The sequence below is a fragment of the Herpailurus yagouaroundi genome, unplaced genomic scaffold (genome assembly GCF_014898765.1).
Source record: "Herpailurus yagouaroundi ecotype Mexico unplaced genomic scaffold, PumYag 190, whole genome shotgun sequence".
NCBI classification, from domain to species: domain Eukaryota; kingdom Metazoa; phylum Chordata; class Mammalia; order Carnivora; family Felidae; genus Herpailurus; species Herpailurus yagouaroundi.
Window position 1 is genome coordinate 24109436 of NW_024412421.1, and position 19553 is coordinate 24128988.

The following is a 19553-nucleotide window of genomic DNA, read 5'->3' on the forward strand; positions in this document are numbered from 1 at the left end:
CAGAGTGTCCTGGGGATGCCATTGTTGTAGAAATCCCTATCCACTGCTCTGCCCCCAGGCTCCTGGGAACTAAGTGGGCGTGGAGGCAGAGCCTGGAACCCCTCAGAACATAGGAGGGAACAAGGCCTTCCCCCTGACTATCTGAACCTGAACTTCTGGGTAGTTCCAGACTTCAAAGTGCCCCAGGCCATTTATTTAGAAACAGGCCCAAAGGTGGATGGCCTGGTCACCCAGCAAATCAGCTGCTAATGTCTCTTACACAGGCCAGAAAGCCACAGCACTCGCCAACCATCCTGGTTCATGAGCAGTCACTAGCATCTGGCAGTTTCTCTGCTGAGGCAAGACTGAGGCAGGGATTCTAGGAGAATCAGCCGCTGAGGACAATCTGTCCGGGATCTGATACCAATGTTCTATGTGACCATGGTTTCTGGGTCTCAGGCCCTTGTCAGTGCAGGGTGAGGGCTGGCAACAGAACTCAAGGCTGTTCCCACCCAGATGGTCCCTGAGGGTTTTCTCTTTGTCTGTAGGTCTGTTACTATCCAGGGCAGATGCTCTATTCTGATACTAAGGACAAGAGGAAACAGAAAATAGATACCTGCAAAGCCTCATGAAGTCGAATGGCTCCATCAACCAGTGGTCCTGATATCCTGTAGCCTCAGTGCTCATAGGTGACTCCAGCCCAGAGCTGCCTGGGCCCAGTGGAAGCCTCATCAGGACAAAGAGGAGCCATGGCACTGGAGACCTCTGTCCCCTCACAAAAGCTCTTCTCTTTTTCTGAACTGGAGCTGTGAGCCTGGAAGGGCCAGGATTAAATAAAGCCTTTGTCCCTCAGTCCCCATCAGCATGTTCTGTCCCTGCAGCACACCCTTCTACCCTGGCCTGTCACATTGGAAGGGTCCTCAGAGAACATCTGCTCCTGCCCTGTCCAGGTCAGGATGGTAAATTGAGGCTTAGAGGGAAATATGGCTGCCCAGCACCCAGCAGGTGAGGGGATGGCCTGGGGAGAGAGGCCAAGGCAGGACAGGCCTCCAATGTCATCTTGGGAACAAGAGGCCCAGCACAGCTACCCCTGGGCTATCATCCCTCTCCTCCTGGCAGAGAATTCTGAGAAGATGCCTCTGGACTCTTCTGTCCTCTCTGCCTCTGACGTCTGCATTCTCCCCAGAGTACAACCCCACTCTATGTGCTATCCTGTCTCTTGATAGGGAACTGAGGACACCCTTCCCCTTGCCACAGGCCAGGGTCGACCAAGTGCTGGGGACCAGGAGATGAGCGAATCTTGGCCTTCTCCGCAAGTCCCCAGTCTACCGGTTGGGAGAGCTCCCTGCAAGTCCCTTCCCCCAGCTCTGAGGCCAGAATGCAGCACAGACCACGTGGTCCCCAGCAAATCCAACTGGTCTCAAGGCTCCCGAGACTCTAGCTCCCCGTCTGAACCTGCTCTGCTGGGCCCTGGCTCCAACTGGCCTCGGGCAGCCAGCGGCCAGAGCCTCCCTCTTGGTCCAGCTCTGCCTGCAACAGCTTGCCAGTCCCCGGGTGGCTCCGGTGATCCTGCATTGTGCCTCCAGCCCCTGCCAGCCGCTGAAATCGCACAGGCACTCAGCACAGGCCCAGCCTCCAGGAAGACCTCGCGCTGCGCGGCCGATTTTCTCCAGCCCGCCACGGTAAGGGGCAGTTCGGCTACCTGTACCTCGTGTCTGCCACCCGTCCTTGGCCGGCGAGCCCCGGTCCCACGCGCTCCCAGGGTGGGGACCTGAGGCTCTGAGTCCCATCCGTCCTGGGCCACAGCGCGCGGCGTGGGTAGCCAGGTGGCAGCCTTCCCACCAGGGCACTGTTTTGGCCCCTGAACAAGAAAGGGCAGGGGCGTCGGGCCTGCGTGTCCAGGGCTCTGGGGCTCGCAGTTGAGAAGCCATTAGCAGCCACTGGCCACCAGTCTCGGCCCCCCTGCTGCCCCCTGTGGCCATTTCGCTCACTGCAGGGCGCAAGAAGCCCGGGCCGCTCTCCAGGAGGGACTGGAAGCACAGAACCTCCCACTGTGAGGCTGCCCGGATGCAGGACCTTTCCTCCCTACCCAGATCCCAGGGGTGTTCCTGGGGCAGCCCGGTCCGAGCTTTTGGTGGAAAGCTCAACTGGGGATCCACCGGTGGTGGGGGTGGGGTGGACACTACCTTAGACAACCGTTGGAACGCACAGAAGGCTTAGGCCAGGGCACTGCAAACTCTTAAAGAAGCATACTCCTCCACCGCCCCGCCCTCCCCCGCCCGGAGAAATCTTATTCAGAGGCGCATACTGCAAACTCACCTCAGTTGAGCCCCTGTGGGAGACTGTGAAGGAGCCAGTTGCCAGTGGGCCCGAGAGTAAAGGTCAGGGGGTTTGTGCCTAAAGATGTCTTGGAAACAGGGGTATCCAAGACAGAAATCGGAATGCGTTCCACAGAATCCAAGCGTTCCACAGCAGGGCCGCGAGTGTGAGTTGGGTAGGAAGAACAATAGATAAGGGAGGTGGGATCCACAGCCCTGGGAAGGGCACATAGTAAAGAACAGTGGGTTGGGGCCTCCCCATGACAGTGGAGTTAGAGGAAGTGCAGGGACCAGGTACACAGTGGGCAGGGGCCCAGCCCTGCGGTGTTAATACCCAGAGGGCTTTCCCTGCCTTCACACTGAGCTCAGCCCAACACCACTGCCCCCTTGCTGGCTCTCCCCCCTCTCCTTCGGGTCCCCTGTGCTGTGTCCTCCACCAGCTCTCTGAGCCCTCTACCTGGAGCTTGTGTTTTCCAGCCTTACCCTGTGGACCACAAAGTCACTGGGGGTGGGAGTGGGGACAGCTTATTGGGCTGGGCAGGACCTTGCTAGTTGAATAATTTCAGTTGAGTGGATGATGTTAGTAAATCAGTAAGGGAAGAAATGTTTTGTGTCTATGTTTATATGCTTTATATACGTTTTCATCAGCAACGGGTGTCCAGGTGGATTCCCGAGGAGGGTCTAGTGCTGAAAGAGAAACTCCTGGGGTCAGGGAGCCTCCGATGAGAGCAACCATCAAGTGCGCACACTGGCCTGTGAGCGCAATCTTAGAATTTGCTTGCTTTCCAGTTGCCCGCCAAAGGGCTCTGCACCCCCCAAATAGAGATCTGAAGGTCGATATTTGAGCCCAGGCTTTGAGGATCCAAACAGTGACCTCAGTGTTTGCCCACTGAGTGCTGCTCCTCACTGTAACCCACCCCCCCAAACTTCCCCACCCTGTTAACGTTCCCCACCCCCCACCCCGCCCCATGCTGCCATTTGACTATAGCTGGCAAGGGTGTCTGGGGGCGGGGGCACCTGCAGCTGGCTGGCTCTTCTACTAGGGGAGCAAAAGTTAAGAAAACCACCAGCTAAACTGCCTGGTATCTGCTGGATGAAGGAAGAGGAAAAATGCTATGGTAACTTGCGAGGCCTGTAGCTCATGACACAATGTCTGATTTTATTTTATTGTTGTAAAATACACATAATATAAAATTTACCGTTTTAACTGTTTCAAAGTGTGTACTTCAGTAGCATTAGGTACATTCACAGTGTTGTGTACCCATCACCACTGTCAAAATCTCAGATCTTTTTCATCACTCCAAAAGGAACCCCATATTAAGAAATCGCTCCCGGCTCCCCAGGCCCTGGCAGCCACTAATCTGCTCTCTGTCTCTCTGGATTTGCCAATTCTGGACATTTCATGTAAATGGGATCATACGATATGCAGGCTTTGTGTCTGGCTTCTTTCATTTAGTGTAAGGTTTTTAAGGTTCATCCGTGTTGTACTATGGTCAGCACTTCATTTCTTTTTGTTGGTGACTAACAGTCCTTGTATGGATGGACCACATTTCGTTTATCCAGCCGTCCGTTGATGGATGCTTGGGTTATTTGTACCTTTTGGCTATTGTGAATAATGCTGCTGTGAATGTTGGTGTACAAAAATCTGTTTGAGCCTCTGTTTTCAGTTCTCTCAGGTATGTACCTAGGAGTGGAATTGCTAGGTTATATGGTCATTCTGTGTTTAACTTTCTTGAGGAACTGCCAAACTGCTTTCCGCGGCAGCAGCATCATTTTACATTCCCACCAACAATGCCCTGGCATTCCAGTCTCTCCATATCCTCACCAATATTTATCATTTTCTTAGTTGTTGTTGTTGTTGTTGTTGTGTTAGCCATCCTAGTGGATGGGAAGTGGTATCTCATTGTGCTTTTGGTTTATATTTCCCTAACGACTGCTAATGTTGAGCATTTTTAACTGGTCTCCAGACTCCAATCTTGCCGCCTTCCCCTAAACTATCCACTGAAGGCCTGGTCCTTTCAAAACACAAGTCCGTTCCTGTCTCCCCCAGCTCAGAATCCTTTGCTGCTCCCCACCTAGTCTCCCTAGATTAGAACACACATCCCTGCCCTCCCTGCCCTCACAACATACTCCCTGTGCTCCAGCTCCTAGAAAATTCTCCCATTTGTTAAAATGTACTTCTCCAGAGGCGCCTGGATGGCTCAGTCAGTTGAGGATCCGACTTCAGCTCAGGTCATGATCTCATGGTTCATGGGTTCAAGCCCCACATTGGGCTCTGTGCTGACAGCCTGGAGCCTGCTTTGGATTCTGTGTCTACCTCTCTACCCCTCCCCTATTCGCACTCTCTCTCTGTTTCTCAAAAATGAATAAACATTTAAAAAAATAAAATACACTTCTCCAAACCTTTGTACCTGCTATGCTCTCTGCCTAGAACATTCTCCCATGCTCTCCTCCCCATCCTCCCACCGCTTTCCCCACTGATGCCTCCCATCCTTCATGTCGCACACCTCACGGATCACTCATGATCTTTCACATCTGGTGTGTCCCCCTTATCTGTATTCCCCTGTCACACCCTCCCTAAGTTCATCAGGTCACACTCTCCACTCTGATTTATAATTGACAGTTCAACTGTTAGTTTCACTCCAAAGACCTAAATTCACAAGGGTCAAGGCCAGGTTTGTAGGCTCAGCCCTGTGTCCTCCCAGACCAGTGCAACCAGGGAGCAGTAAAACTGTGCTCACTGGCCACTTGGAGGGAAGGGTGGTGAGTGAGTGGGTGGGTGCACAGATGCATTTGATTGCAGTCCTGGACCCATTTTGTTTCCTTTCCTGGAAGCTCCAACACTCTGGTTCACACAATTTTGGTCCTACCTGTTGGCCACCAACCCTAGTATAGCCTGGGCTCAGGATGGGCACCTCCATCCATGGGCTCGGCAGAGGGACAATAGGGTGAAACTGTCCTTGCCCATCTTTTTGTGGTCATTTTCCCTTTCCATCTCAAACTAAATTCCTCCTGTGCCCATGACCTCAACCATTCCCAAGACCACAGGGGTCTTCCTTTATCATTTTTGTCCCTCCTTCCCCAGCCTCTGGAATATCTCCCAACCTCTTCCCTCTACCCTCTCTCACAATCTCTGTGGTCCTGTTACCCTTCTCTGCAAAACCCTCTACTTGAGTGGTTTTCAACCTTAGCTTGCATTGGAATCACAGTGGGAGGTCTGAAAAATGCTGTTGCCCAGGCTGCTTCCCTACTAATGGGAATGGGGAGGGCACAGATACCTGAGCATTGGTAAGTACCTGGGTTACCTTAACTTGCCTCTGAGCTTGGGAACCACTGTTCTTGACACTGTACCCCACAGAGGCTGCCCCACTTCTTCTTTTGTTCAAATGTCTCAGTTAAGTACTCTGTACCCTCACTTCTGTTCTCAACGTCTGACAATTCACATATTAGCATTCTAGTGTCTGGCCCAAGAATGCACAGAAACCACCACTTCCAGGCTGCTAAAGCCAAATGGCCCCCTGTTCCCGGCATTTTCCATCTCCCTGCAGCCTGAAAGAGGGCCGTGTGGGGTTGTGTGAACCTGGCCTCAAACCCTCACTCCAGCCCTTCCTTGCTGTGTGATCTTGAGCAAGGTACTTAAACTCTTTGAACCTCATTTTCCTTAGATGTGACTTCCCTCCTGGGGCAGCCGAGAGGGGGCAGTGATGACACAGAGAAGCATGCCCAGTGCCCAGCAATGCAGCCTATTAGGATCCAGACCCTATGCCTCTGCTGGCAACTCTCTCCTCTGTGGGCTGCCTCACTGCACAGGGGACTTCCCACTGGCCTCTCTCGCCTCTCTTTTTCTTTCCTCTTTGGTAGGCCCTAAGAATTGCTCACCCTCAGTGAGCATTTACATGAAACCTGGCCTCTTCAAAGCCCTCTTAAACCTCCAGGTCTGATCTCAGCTTTAAGAAGGATGTAATCTTGTCATCTCCATTTTACAGATGTGAAAGCTGAGGCACAGGCTGGCAACCGAGAAGTGGCAGGCCTGGGCTTCAAATCAGGAGTTTGATGGAAGGGTTGGGCTCCTCACCATTTTGCTTGCTGCTTCCCCCTTCAAGAGAGGCCCAGGCTTCTCTGGACCCTCTGTGTTCCCTTTCTAGATATTGCCAAGTTTTGTAGATTTACATGTAGAGGGTAAAATAGAGAAGCTTCTAGAATAAAACAATGGAGAGTATTATCATGGTATTGAAGGCAGAAAATATTTCCTAAATAAGACAAAAAAAAAAAAAAAAGACTAACCTTAAAAGAATAGATAAACTGGACTGAATTAAAATTAAGAACTTCCATTCATCTACAGACACCATTAAGAGCTAAAAGGCCAGCCACAGGTTGGCAAGAGACACAGGCAGGGCACATGTTCTGCCAAAGGATTCATACGCAGAGTATAGAAAGAGCTCCTATGATTCAGTACAGCTCTCTCTCAAGCATATTTTTAAAAATCAGATCGGCCTGGCTTTGGACCCTTGCTCTCCTACCTGTTCAGTGAGACCCTGGATAAGTCTCTGTGATGTTCTGACCCCCCGAATTAATTCTCATATTTCCAAACTAGCAATAAAATCCATGCCTCACTGCTGTGTGTTTCCTGTGAGAATCAAAAAAGGGATAACTCGTCAAAAAAGGGATAACTCCCCCCAAATGGTCATGCGTCAGTTCAGGAATTACATCAACCACCCTCTGTCCTGTCCTCTAAAATCAGAGCTCCCTAAGGACTTGGGCCATGTCTTAGTTTGATCACTGGTCCTTGGCACCATGCTCAGAGTACATGGGAGTGTAAATTTGACGCATGAGTGGACAAGGAACAACATTCTTGGATGAAGGAACAGCATAGGGAAGTATGAGGATGGAAAGGTGCAGTCAAGTTCTTTTGGGGTCAGGTTAGGGTGCAGTCAGGGAAAAAGCGAGAACAGGCTGAGCCTGGATGGGGACAGATCTCAAATACTGGGCCAAGGATAATGCCAGGCATTATCTGGGAGACCACAGGCAGTAATAAAATTTTTGGGGATGAGGGGTGTGTTAGGGGGAAAGAGAAAGGGAGAGACAGTGGGTTTTGGAGATTAGGGGGTCAAAAGATTTCTTTGTGGACAGCAGCCATTTCAGGACTGCTGCTTCAAAAGAAGGAAGCCAGCAAATGAGAAAGGAACCAGAGTGGAAGAGAGTGTGTTCAATTGGAAGGGTGAGCAAGAGGTTGGGGGGGCGGGGAGAGCAGGAGGGGATCCAGCTTCACCGCCATTCTCTCCTGCAGGAGGGGACCACCAGACTGAGGGGCTGGCAGTGGTTCTCAAATGTGGCACCCAGGAACCTGTTAGAAAGGCAGTCTCAGTCCCCACCCCACACCTACAGAATCTGAGTCTCTGTGGCAAGGGGGGGTGGGGGTGGGGGCTGCACTCCAGGTGTCATATTTAAGAACCACTGGATGAGGGGTGCCTGAAAAGAAAGGCTTCCCTGGTCTTCCCTTCTAGTGGCCCCCTTCTCCTCCCATCAAAGCCCATATTGGCCTCAGCCCCAAACCAGCCTTCAATCCCAAAGAGATTCACCAGAAGACATGAATCTAAACCAGCTCTTGGGGACAGCTCTACCCAGTTCTCGGCCTCTGTGCAAATGCTGGCTCTAGTGGGCGGCCCGAACCCGATCCAGAGACTTCCCCCACAAAAGTTTCTGGCTCCATCTTGCCTCCTGCCTTGACCTTACTTGGCAGACCTCCATCTTATCTCTCTTCCAAGGACACAGGGTCTAATTGGAAATGGCAGGTTGTGGCCACGCCCACCCAGGAATTGAGGAACCATTCAGGTACCATTCAGGGCCAGGACACCTGACCCAGGTTCTGACCCAGGGCTTGATTATCAATTAAGCTAAGGTTTAAAAATAGCAGCAGTTCAGGAGGGGGCTGTGCCTGGGTGTGAGAGGAAGGGTTTCAGCCCCAGTGAGGTCTCCGTTCTGCTGCTGCCTTCCCTTCTCTGGGGTTTGGCTTTCTGCCTTCCAGGGTGAGTTTCCAGCCATGGGGATTGGTGAGTGCTTGCCTTGTGGGCAGGATGGAGCCCCAGCACTAGCGTTTTGTGTGGAACCTGGGGTAGGAGTTGCTTGGTAAGGGGTGGGGTCTCTACATTTGCAGCTCTGGGGATAGAGCAGAGCGGGGTTCAGTGATAGTGACTCTTCCTTCTGCTCTTTCTAGAAAGCCTTGTCTTACTCTTAGGGTGAAATCTTCTTCATCTGTGAAATACTGGCTAAGTGGCCTCACTGCCTTTAAGCTTTACCCAAGGGCAGCTCGCTTCCAGTCCCCGCTTGCTCATCCTCGTCACGCTGGCTGGGAATGTGGGTACTCTGGGCCTCCACCCTCAGCAGGGTGAGCCAGCCCTCGTGGCCCATTTAATGCAGGCTGAAGGCGTCAGGATGAATTGGTTAAATTATTTAAACAAGTAACTGAGCATCACAAGGACCCCAAATTATCATTTGGGGGAAGGTGAGAAAGATGGATTTGGTCAAGGAAAAGATTCAAGGTCTAACTATTTTACATTTAGATTCCAGGAGCCACACAGATGCAAAAACTATCCCAGGTTCTACGGTGGCCAAATCTTCCATTCTTCTTTCCTTTGGGTCAATTTGCATTCCCAAAGACGACTGCTTTTCCTGATTTCTTCTGTGCATACAAACATATGCAAAGATAGGTTCTAATTTCCATCCTTCTTTTCCACCAAAGCTGCTATTATGCACATTTGTCTGAACCTTAGATCCACCCCTCCCCTCCTTAACACACCTTGGATTTTTCTCCAGTCTTTAAAGATGTGTCCTTATTACATTTAACAGTTGTGTAGTATTCTGCAGAATGCATACACTGTGACATTTCACCAGTCCCTTCCTGTGGCCATTGGATTTTTCCAGTCATCTGCTGTCACAAACAGTGCTGTGGTGCTTCTGCTTGTACAGGTGTCCTTTTTGTGTATATTTAAGTGCACCTTCAGGCTAAATCCCTAAAAGTGGCAGTGTTAGGTAGGAGAGTAACCACATTTGTTTTTTTAATTTTTTAAAATTTATTTTAGAGAGAGAGAGAGAGAGAGAGCGCACCCGCGCGCGGGAATGGGGGTGGGGCAGAGAGAGAGGGAGACACAGAATCTGAAGCAGGCTCCATGCTGTTAGCACAGAGAGTGATGCGGGCCTTAACCCCGTGAACCACGAGATCATGACCTGAGCCTAAGTCGGACCCTTAATCCACTGAGCCACTCAGGTTCCCCAGGTAACCACTTTTGTAAAGACAGTGGATATTTGTCTTCCTTCTCCTCGTGGAGAGTCAGGAAAGGAGACTGTTTAGAACCAGACAGGGCGGGATTTGATCCTTTTCCCTGTGCTTTCTGGTTAAATAACCAAAGTTGAGCTTCGGTTTTTAAAATCTGTGAAATGTGGCTCACACGGTTGTGAGGAGTGTGTTTGGTTCAAGGCTAAACACATAGTAAGAGCTCAAAGTGTTCAGAGGAGTGGAGTCTGGTGATACAACTACATCTTCCCAAAGGCAGGCAACCCGGCCTCTCTGGGGTGACCATGGGGCATTTGCAGAGGGTGGGTTCTGAGAACCAAGGACTGAGTTTGGTCGTCCAGGCATGGTCTCCATAGACAGGGGAAGACCCCTTCCCCAGACCACCTCTCATTTTTTGGCTGAGCTTTTGCTCTGCTGTGTTCTGGAACGCTGGGTCTCCCCAGGCCCGTCCAAGGGCTTGCTGTTGGGTGGCCTGGGGGAAGGCAGATGGTCTGTTTTAAATCCTCAAAGGTCTGGTCCCTGGCACAGTCCGCAGATAAATGCACTCACTGCCATTTAAGGAAGGTCTGCCAGTAGCCTTGCACAATTCTGAGTATTCTACACGGGATTCCATTTAGTTCTCAGAATGACCATATAGGGTGGGATAGATGAATGTCCCCACCAGCAAACTCTGTGGTTGTGTGACCTTGCTCCATCCAAATGGAACATCATGTCTGCATACTGCCTTCGGGGATCCCCTGAAGGCAGGGAAAGCGCCTGTGGCATGAGTGGAGTTTCCCCTTACCCCATGTTTACATTGGGGGTGAGTCCTCATCTGAAAGGTATATTGCCAGATTAAAGGGTGACTCGGATTTAAAAGGACTGGAAATGCCATCTTTCTAGATGGGTCTAGGAAAAACCCAACACCTGCTACTAACATCTCAAAGTGTCTGTGAGAAACGTTCACCTTTGACACCATCACTGCCAGCATTTAGGGTAAAACATTAGTCGGCCACCCGTCTTTTGAATCCTCTCACCATGAGAGGTGTTCTCAGAGCCTCCTAAACAGGCCCTGAATGCTGCACATCTGTGTCTCTGCATCTGTTCTCTCTTGCTACAGGGGATCAGGACGAACTGGTAACCCCGGGAGCTGTTTGATGGACTCATTTCTCAAGCCCAAAACCGGGTGGCTCAGACACTTGATTGATCTAAGAACATGAATAGAGAGAAGGAGGGGGCCTCGTTTAGTACACTCAGAATTTATGATGAACCAGAGGAGTGGAGGAACGTGCTAGAAAGCTCTGGCATTTCCTCCCAGCATGAGCACCAAGCACAGTCCCAAGCAGAGGGGGAGTATGGGATGCCTCAGCAGCCCCCGGCTCCCCAGACGTCGCATGGCCCGCTTTATCAGGAGACGAGCTCTGGGGCCCCACAACAGTGGGTCCTCCAGCCTCTGGACAGATCTGAGCTCCAGGCCAGCTGGCTTTCTGAGGCGGAGCCAGAAGTAGCAGCAGAACTGGATCGCAGGTAGGTCTCCCCTTGAACAAGACTGGTGGTGGGAGAGGGGATCCCAGCACAGAGCCCTGCATTTCACGCGCTGTCCCCTCTCTGCTCTCTATGTGTCATAGCTTCCTGCCAGGACCCGAGTGTGGTAAGTCCCAGGTGGGATGCGTGGGCAGGGAAGGTGGGGGACAAGACTCAGGCCTGGTGTCAGGACAGCGGCCCTCTCCTTGAATCCTGCGGTTCTGTTGCTATCCGTTGCCCCTCTCTGTGAGCGGGTGGGTGTTGATATTTCCCTGCAGGCCAGCCTTGCCCCTCGCCACCTCCCAGTGAAGAAGTCTGGTCATTCCTCAGGGCAATTGTAAGTGTGTTATTTTTCCAAACTTGGGATCTTTGCCTTCCCCTGCTCTGCCCCAAATAAGAAGCTAGTAAGAAGAAGGTGAGGGCACGCAGTGTGTCCTCATTCTCTCTCCCTTAGGCGGTGGTGGTGGTGGTGGTGGTGGTGGTGGTGGTGGTGGTGGGGTGGTCCTGCAGCTCCCTACTTCTTCTGAGCTAGGCTACCCTGCCCTCGTCACCAAGATGTAGGGCCCTCAGCTCACAGTGTCACCTCTTCGAAAGCTGTGTCCTCAGGGGGCTGTGCCGGGTCCTGCTCTTCCTGCTGGTGCACAGAATTGTCTCAAAATGTGGCTCTGTGTGTCAAGGAGGGAAGCCTGGGCACCATGTGGCTAGTGCAGGAGGATGTCTATGGTCTGGGGTCCCCAGATAAGAACGTGGTTTCGCCCCGGGTCAGAGAGGGCTGTTGGGTGAACAGTTAGGAATTCAGTCAGCGGACCGGCAGGCTGTGGATGACAGTAGGCTGGGGCTATGCCCTTTGATGGCCGCCTACCTTCTCCTGTCCCTAGCCTCCCGTTCCTGATGAAGTGGTGGTCAGGCAGAGAGCCCCACGGGAGTCCTGGAAGGTTGGCAATGTCCGCCATGGAAAGAAGGTCTACGCCATTGCCATCAGCGGCTCGACTCACCACGTGTACACGTGTGGGCATGGCTACATTAAGGTGTGGGACGAGAGCGCTCTGCATGCCTGCAACAAAGCCCCACAGGCCCAGCTGGACTTCCAGGTGAGGGATGTTTGGGATAGGCTTGGGGAGCCCGGGTATGATCTCTGGTGTGAGACTCTGACCCCATGCCTTAAGGTGGTGATGTGAGGGTGGGAACTGTCCCTGCAGGACCATCAGAGCCGTGTCCTCGCCTGCAAGCTGCTGCCTGATGAGCAGAGCCTGATCACTGGGGGTCTGTCCCGGAACCTGACTCTTTGGGATCTGGCACCCACGCCTCGAGTCAGGGCACAGCTGGCCTCCACAGGCCCCATGTGCTATTCCCTGGCTCTCTCCTCCAATGCCCAGATCTGCTTGGCTTGTTTCAAAGGATTTGTTGAGATTTGGGACTTGCAGAACCAAATCTTGATCAGGTATGACCTAGGGGAGGGCTTGACAGTAAGGTGTTTGGGAAAGCCTGTGTCCCTTTCTGGACAGCGCTTCCCCGCTCTGTGCGGTAGGATCAGGGGAGTCTGTGAGGAGAAGATATGGTGGGGGGGGCACTCCTGGGGGCTTCCTGGGCCCAGAACTTCCCAGTGTTTAACCAGTGCGTGAATCTCTATGAGTTGTTTTCCCTCCAGGAAGCACGAAGTCCCTGAATACGGATCCCGATGCGTGGACATCGCAGGCAATAAGTTCTGGACAGGAGGTGAAGACGCCAGCCTGTATTCCTGGGATCTGAGGAACTACCAGAGGGTGCAGGAGCACCATTTCCGGCATGAGGTGCCAGGGCTGAGGGCAGTCATGGTGGCTGGGAGCTGGGGGTCCTGCAGGAGGAAGAGCCGGGTTTCAAGAGGAGACACAAATGATGGTGTTGGCAGCTTGGAGCACTGACTCTAGTCCTTTTTCTTTTCTTTTCTTTTTTTTTTTTTAATTAAAAAATTTTTTCTTAACGTTTATTTTTGAGAGAGAGAGAGTGAGCGCTAGCAGAAGCATGGGAGGCACACAGAGAGAGAGGGAGACACAGAATCTGAAGCAGGCTCCAGGCTCTGAGCTGTCAGCACAGAGCCCAACACGGGGCCTGAATCCATGAACTGGGAGATCATGACCTGAGCCGAAGTCTGATGCTTAACCAACTGAGCTACCCAGGCACCCCTGACTCCAATTTTTTTCCCAAATAGATCCTCAGCATTACCCATGACCCCAGTGAAGAGTGGGTGCTAGTAGGCTTGAGAAACAGTGACATCATAATCCTACACACGCACCGGAGGGAGAAGTTGAAGATTTTCTTTAACAAATACATCCACCGCCACAACCTCAAGTTTTCCTCCTGTGGTGAGTTGAAGCCAGGTGATACCTCTAGGGGCCCTGTCCATGGGGTGTCTACCTATCTGCAGAATCTGGGCCCAGCCTTGTTGCAGGGTCTGTTCCTCACCCTCCAGCCCCAAGCGCAGCCAAGCCAAGACCCAGGTGTCGACTCTCCTGCCTGCTGCTCTTGCCTCTGCACCCACCTACCCTTCCCCACTGCTTCCTCTCCTGCTGTGGTCTGGCACCCTGTTTGTCTTCTGTCCCCCTCCCTCTCCTTTCTGGCTCTCTCTGTAATGGTGCCTTCCTACACAGAACAGCAGCCTGAAGACACAGGCAGGCAGAAGAGACATGAAATCCCATCTGATTGTCCTTTTTTTTGTTCAGTGATACTGACCATGATCCCACGTGTAGCAGGAGGGTAGGACCAGATGAAGGAATGGCTTGGGTCTTATCTCTGATTTTTATAGATGGGGAAACTGAGGCAGAGAAGGAGTTGCCCTTTCCCTAGTCCCCTTGGGAATGAGGCTGGGATTGGAATGCAAGCTTGGTGTCTGGCCTCTCCATCTGCCTTTCCTTTGCCAGGGAGCTATTTTGTGACCACGCTGGATGAATCGATCCATTGCTTAGCCGTACCTTCTCTACAAAGGTTGTTTCAGGTATTGGGAGGAGGGATGGGCATACCCAGGCACTCAGAGCTCATAGCCTCAGATCCATTATGTCAGGTCCCAAGGACAGTGCTGGAAAGTACCTCCGGGGTGGTATCTGGGCCGTTTAATACATCAAGGGGAATGAGGACCCAAGGTCCAGTGAACTCATGGGCTTCACCTTGAACCACGAGACCTGCCCTGTTGTCTCCAGACTGAGGCTCAGGTCTGTCCTTAGCCTTGACACAGCCCTAAGTGAGGGCTTCATCTCTGGCCCGAGCGTGGCCCCTGCCTGTAGTTACTCTTGGCTTCTCTTTCCTTGTAGGCAGAGGAGTCTACAGATATCCTGTGTTGTGATGTGTCCTCTGACAACCAGTATCTGGTCACAGGCTCCAAGAACAGTGCCACCGTTTACCAGCTCTTGTATTGAAGGTTGGCATGCTGTGATCCTGCTGGCGAAGACCCAGGGAAGGTCAGCAGGTAGAGCAGATGACCACTTCCATGCCCTGGATACCTCCACCTTAACCCTCGATGGACCGTCATCTGTCCATTCCCCCCACCCCTGGCACACGCTCAGCCTGTGCTCTCAGGTTTTTATGAGATGGCTTAGGGGTTTTTCCTTTGTTATTTTTCTACCACTGATTTCTGGGTTTGGGTGGGGAAACCTGACTTTATAACTAACAAAATAGAAAAGCAAAAACCAAAATGGCCTAAGATGTGGTCAGTTTTTCCAAATAACAAACTTATGGTGATGGATTGCTTATGCCCCCACTCAGCAGCTTCCAGGATGTGGAAGGAATTTTAGACCACACTTAGTTTTGTTTGTAACTTTTTGGAGGGGGGTCAGAGAATTCTTGGAGCCTTCAGAAAGCTCAAGAAGAAACCTATTTACCTGTGTAAACTTTCAGACTGTATTGGGGTGTCATTAGACCACCAACACTCAATTCTTTTTTTTTTTTAATATTTATTTTTGAGAGAGTGGGAGAGAGAGAGTGTGTGTGAGCGAATGAGGGGCAGAGAGAGAGGGAGACAGAGGATGCAAAGTGGGCTTTGCACTGTCAGCAGAGAGCCTGATGCGGGTCTCGAACTAAAAAACCACAAGATCATGATCTGAGCAAAAGTCGGGCGCTCAACTGACTAAGCCACCCAGGCGCCCCCAACACTCAATTCTTGATCCAGGTTAAGAGTCCATGAGCTGGTCTAACCATATCCCAAGGAAGGGCTCTCTCTCTCTCTCTCTCCTTTTAGCAACTGCTTGATGATACCTAGTTTTATCTGAATCTTTGAAAGGCCTGCTCTTCATTCTGGCTTTCTATAATATTCCATCTGGCTCTCTCCAGGCAGAAAAAGCCCATCTCCTGAAATCAAGCCATATCGGCCTGCTTTCTTGCTCATTCTGATTCTTCACTTGCTGGGTGTTGGCATGGCTGAGACAGCTGGCCTCCCACTGAAATTTGTAGCTTGTGTCACTGGGAGGAGGCATGAATGTGCCGTTCTTTACTTTGAGATATTGTCAGGCACCTAGTTCTTGCTGATGAATCATGAGTGAGAAATGAGTTCCGTTCCTGGACCGAGGCTAAAGGAGTACGGGGGTCCCCTCCAGGTTCTTGATCCCCTTCTACTAGCTCAAGGCAAAGACATGGAGGCCCTTGGGGATTGCAGAGCCGTGCAGTGGAAGCATCCTGTGTACGTGAATCAAACATGGAGAAAACTGCTGGCTTTGGACTATGCTGTGGAAGAGAAGCTGGTGTTTGAGCTGTTACACATTTTGGAATCTATTTGTTACTATTGCCTTGGAAACAGCAGACTTACTTAAGGGGCCAGATAGTAAATATTTTAGGTTTTGCCATATGGTTTTTGCCCCAGTCCCTCAACTCTGCTGTTGTAGCATGAAAGCAGCCATAGACAATAGATAAATGAATGAATGTGGCTGTGCTCCAATGGAATTGTATATATATAACAGGCAGTGGGACAAATTTGGTGTGCTGGTCAAAGCCAGAGTGCCTCTAAATAACATACATAATTGAAATCCATTCAAAAATATGATACAGAGGGTAGAGGTCAATAGAAGATCTAGCCCACTGGGCTATAGACAAATAGACACATTTATAACAAGTGTCCATTTATAGATGAATGGATTAGCAAATGTGATGTACATGTAATGTACACACACACAATGGAATGTTATTCAACCCTTAAAAGGAAGGAGATCCTGACACCTGCTACAACATGGATGAACTTTGAAGACCTTATGGTAAGTTGACATAAGCCAGTCACACAAAGACAAATACTGTGATTCTATTCATAGGAGGTATTTACAACATTCATGGAGAGCAGAATGGTGGTTACAGGGCCTGAGCGAAAAATGGAAGATTAGGGTTTAATTGGGATAGAGTTTCAACTGTGCAAGATGAAAAAAAAAACTCTAGAGCTGGATGTGGTGTTGGTGGCAAATTGTGTGAATATACTTAGTGCCACTGATCCGTACACCTTGCAGTGGTTAAGATGTTAACATTTATGGGTATTTTGCATAATTAAACAAAACAAAATTGGGGAATTAAAAAGATCACATTTAGAATAGTAATCTCTGAAGAGGGAGGCAGCGAAATTGGGTCATAGACGGGAGCTTCAACTCTCTGCAACGTTTATTTCTTCAAAAAAAAAGTTCATCAAAATAAAATTGCTTCAAGGGAGACAGGAAAGGGGACAGGCAACCCATAGAAGGGGAGAAAATATTAGCAAATCCAATTTCTTTATATCTAAAATATATAAATAAGTCTTATAATGCAACCATAAAAAGACACATAAGCCAATTTCAAAAAGGGCAAAGGATTTGAATGGACATTTCTCCAGAGATGGTATAGAAATGGCCAGTAATCACATGAAAGGATGTTCAACAAGGCCATTAGGAAAATGCTCATCAAGCCCACAATGAAATACCACTTCACACCTGCGAGGACAAATGGACTAAAACAGAGACAACAGCAAGTGTTGGTAAGGATGTGGAGAAATTGGAGCCCCCATACACTGCTGTTGGGATTGTAAAAAAAGTACAGCTGCTTTGAAAAACAGTTTGGTAGTTCAAAATGTTTAACCTAGAGTTAACATATGACCTAGCAATTCCACTGTTAGGAATATGTCCAAGAGAATTGAAAAAAGAAAAAGCACATAAGTTGAGGGGGTCACAACCGGAGTGATAAAGGAATAGAATTTAAAAATTTTTTTTGGAAAAAAGGTAAGAGTGCTGGGGCCCCTTGCTGGCTCAGTCTGTAGAGCATGAAACTCTTGATCTCAGGGGGTCAAGAGTTCAAGCCCCATGTTGGGTGTAGAGGTAACCCCCCCCCCCCGCAAGAAAAGTAAAAGGTAAAAGTCCCAAATAATAGCAGTATTCATTAAGTCAAGTAGTAGCATTGGAACTTCAAGGTTAGTTACTAAAAGAATAGTAAACAAGGGTATAGTTTCCAAATAGAGGGAAAAAACTAGCATAATAGAATATAATAACACTAATGTTATTATTCATATTAATAATATAATCTATTAACTCATTAACCTATTAGTTTATTAATGTAAATATAATAAAGCAATCCAAAAGAAGATGCACAACAAAGAACAGGCAGAACAAAAAGGGAGACCTTATTAAAATGGTAGATTTAAATCCAAATAGATCAGTAATTATATTAAATGTAAATAAGGTAAATATTCCTATTAATCTGTAGAGGTTATTTGACTGGATTAAAAATATTTCAAATATACGCATTTTTTTTTTTTAACGTTTGTTTATTTTTGAGAGATAATCCCAAGCAGGCTCACCGTGGAGCCTGCCACAGGGCTGGATCTCACAAACTGAGAGATCGTGACCTGAGCTGAAATTAAGAGCTGGATGCTTAACTGAACCACCCAGGCACCCCATGAAATGTAGGTGTTTAAAAGAGACATTAAAACATAAGCATAATAGAAGTAGGAAACTACTAGAAAAAGATGTTTCTTGTACACACGAAATCAAAACAAGCCGATATTACATTAATGTTAGGCCACATGTAGTCTAAAATGAAAAGCAATACTAGTGATAAAGATGAACACTTCGTAAGTGTTCAATTCAGGTTTGATTCACAAGGAAGATACAAGAATTCTATGCTTTATGCATTTATTAATGTAGCCTCAAAGTATATACAAATGACAAAATCGAAAATAACCAATAGTTCAAACATACAAAAATATAACAAGAATTAAAAAAAGAATATAGAAGATTAACGTGATTAGAAAATTTAGTACAATGCACACAACCAGTACAGAATGCTTCCCCCAAATATTCAAAATGCATTTACAAAACGAGCATACATTGAGCTATTTAATTCTTATAGAATATATTCTATGACCCAGGCTCCTGGCTACTTCAGTTGGTAGAGCAAGTGACTCTTGATCTCTGGGTGGTGAGTTCAAGCCTCTCAGTGGGTAAAAACTTACTTTAAAAAGAAATATATATATCATATTATATATATCCTACATCCACAATGCAACCAATTAAGATAGAAATGAATAATAAAACTAGAAATCTCCCTATTTTGGAAAATAAATATACTTCTAAATAATAACTAGAGATTAAATCACAAAGTAACTGGAAGCTACTGTAAACCGAATAATCAAAAATTGAAGTCTTCAGCTAGAGCCTTGGGTGGAGCTTGGCGTCGCCTGGGCTATCAGTGCCACGCCCCACCTTTCGGTCCCGGGCCACGTGGAAGGACGGGCGCTGACTACCCAGGTTGCTCCGCTCTCGAAAGGCTGGTCTGGAATAGAGCGAGGGTACAGTCTCTGGATACAGCCTCAAAAGAAGGTGCAGACACAGCTTTGCTCCTTGTATTGGAAGCTGGGGAGAAAAGGGAGATCGGAAGTGGTCCAGGAGATTGGTTTTCACAGATGTTGTAAAAGACGATGCACCGCTCAGCACCGCCTTGTCCATTTCCCCCCAGTCGCGCCAACACGGCGGGTTTTTTTCTCAGAGGTTTTTATTCTTGGCTCGAGAGGGTGGCCGAGGTCCTTCCTCTTGCCTGCGGCTTTCTCGTTTAGCGAAGCTGGGGGATCTGTGTGCCGAGCCAGGATTTAGTTCCGCCGGGGCAGGACGCTGCTTTACGGAGGGCATCCCTCTACCTGTGGTGCTTCTAAGCACCCTTCGTTAGTTTTAATGCAGACGCCGCGTTGGAGCACAGTAAAATGACCGTGCCCTCTCTGAGGCTCGAACTCAGGACCTTCAGATTATGAGACTGACGCGCTGCCCACTGCGCCAAGAGGGCCGCTGGAAGGAAGGGCTTCTTTACCACTGAAGGGAAGTGCCTACGGCCCCTTCCGCCGCCCGAGCTGCTTCCGCGCGTCCATCTCTCCCTGCAGAGACCCGGGAGTCCCCGCCGCGGGTCCCAGGCCGCCGGCACATGCAGATACGCGGGGATATTTGGGGGAACATGGGGAAGGAGGGTCGCTCTTTAGGGAGAGGAGCGGTCTTGGCAGACGG

General features: G+C 49.5%; 1 protein-coding gene and 1 non-coding gene across 4 annotated transcripts; one reads left to right on the plus strand and one right to left on the minus strand.

Annotated features, from left to right (window-relative positions):
* Positions 1–389: 389 nt before the first annotated feature.
* Positions 390–14760, plus strand: TLE7 (TLE family member 7). 3 transcript variants are annotated; one of them, XM_040443053.1, is made up of 10 exons: positions 390–1661; positions 10688–11094; positions 11196–11218; positions 11370–11428; positions 11970–12182; positions 12291–12532; positions 12740–12881; positions 13280–13433; positions 13989–14052; positions 14376–14760. In XM_040443053.1, exons 2-10 carry the CDS (start codon positions 10784–10786, stop codon positions 14725–14727), a joined length of 1560 nt encoding a protein of 519 aa, XP_040298987.1. In that variant the 5' UTR covers positions 390–1661; positions 10688–10783; the 3' UTR covers positions 14728–14760. The 3 variants fall into 3 exon arrangements, with proteins under 3 accessions (XP_040298987.1, XP_040298988.1, XP_040298989.1); XM_040443054.1 differs by having other exon boundaries at positions 13989–14062; positions 14376–14602; XM_040443055.1 differs by lacking the exon at positions 13989–14052 and having other exon boundaries at positions 14376–14526.
* Positions 14761–19265: 4505 nt separating this feature from the next.
* On the minus strand, positions 19266–19338 carry TRNAM-CAU (transfer RNA methionine (anticodon CAU)). The gene has a single exon. It is a non-coding gene; the product is annotated as a tRNA-Met (tRNA).
* Between the last annotated feature and the right edge of the window lie 215 nt (positions 19339–19553).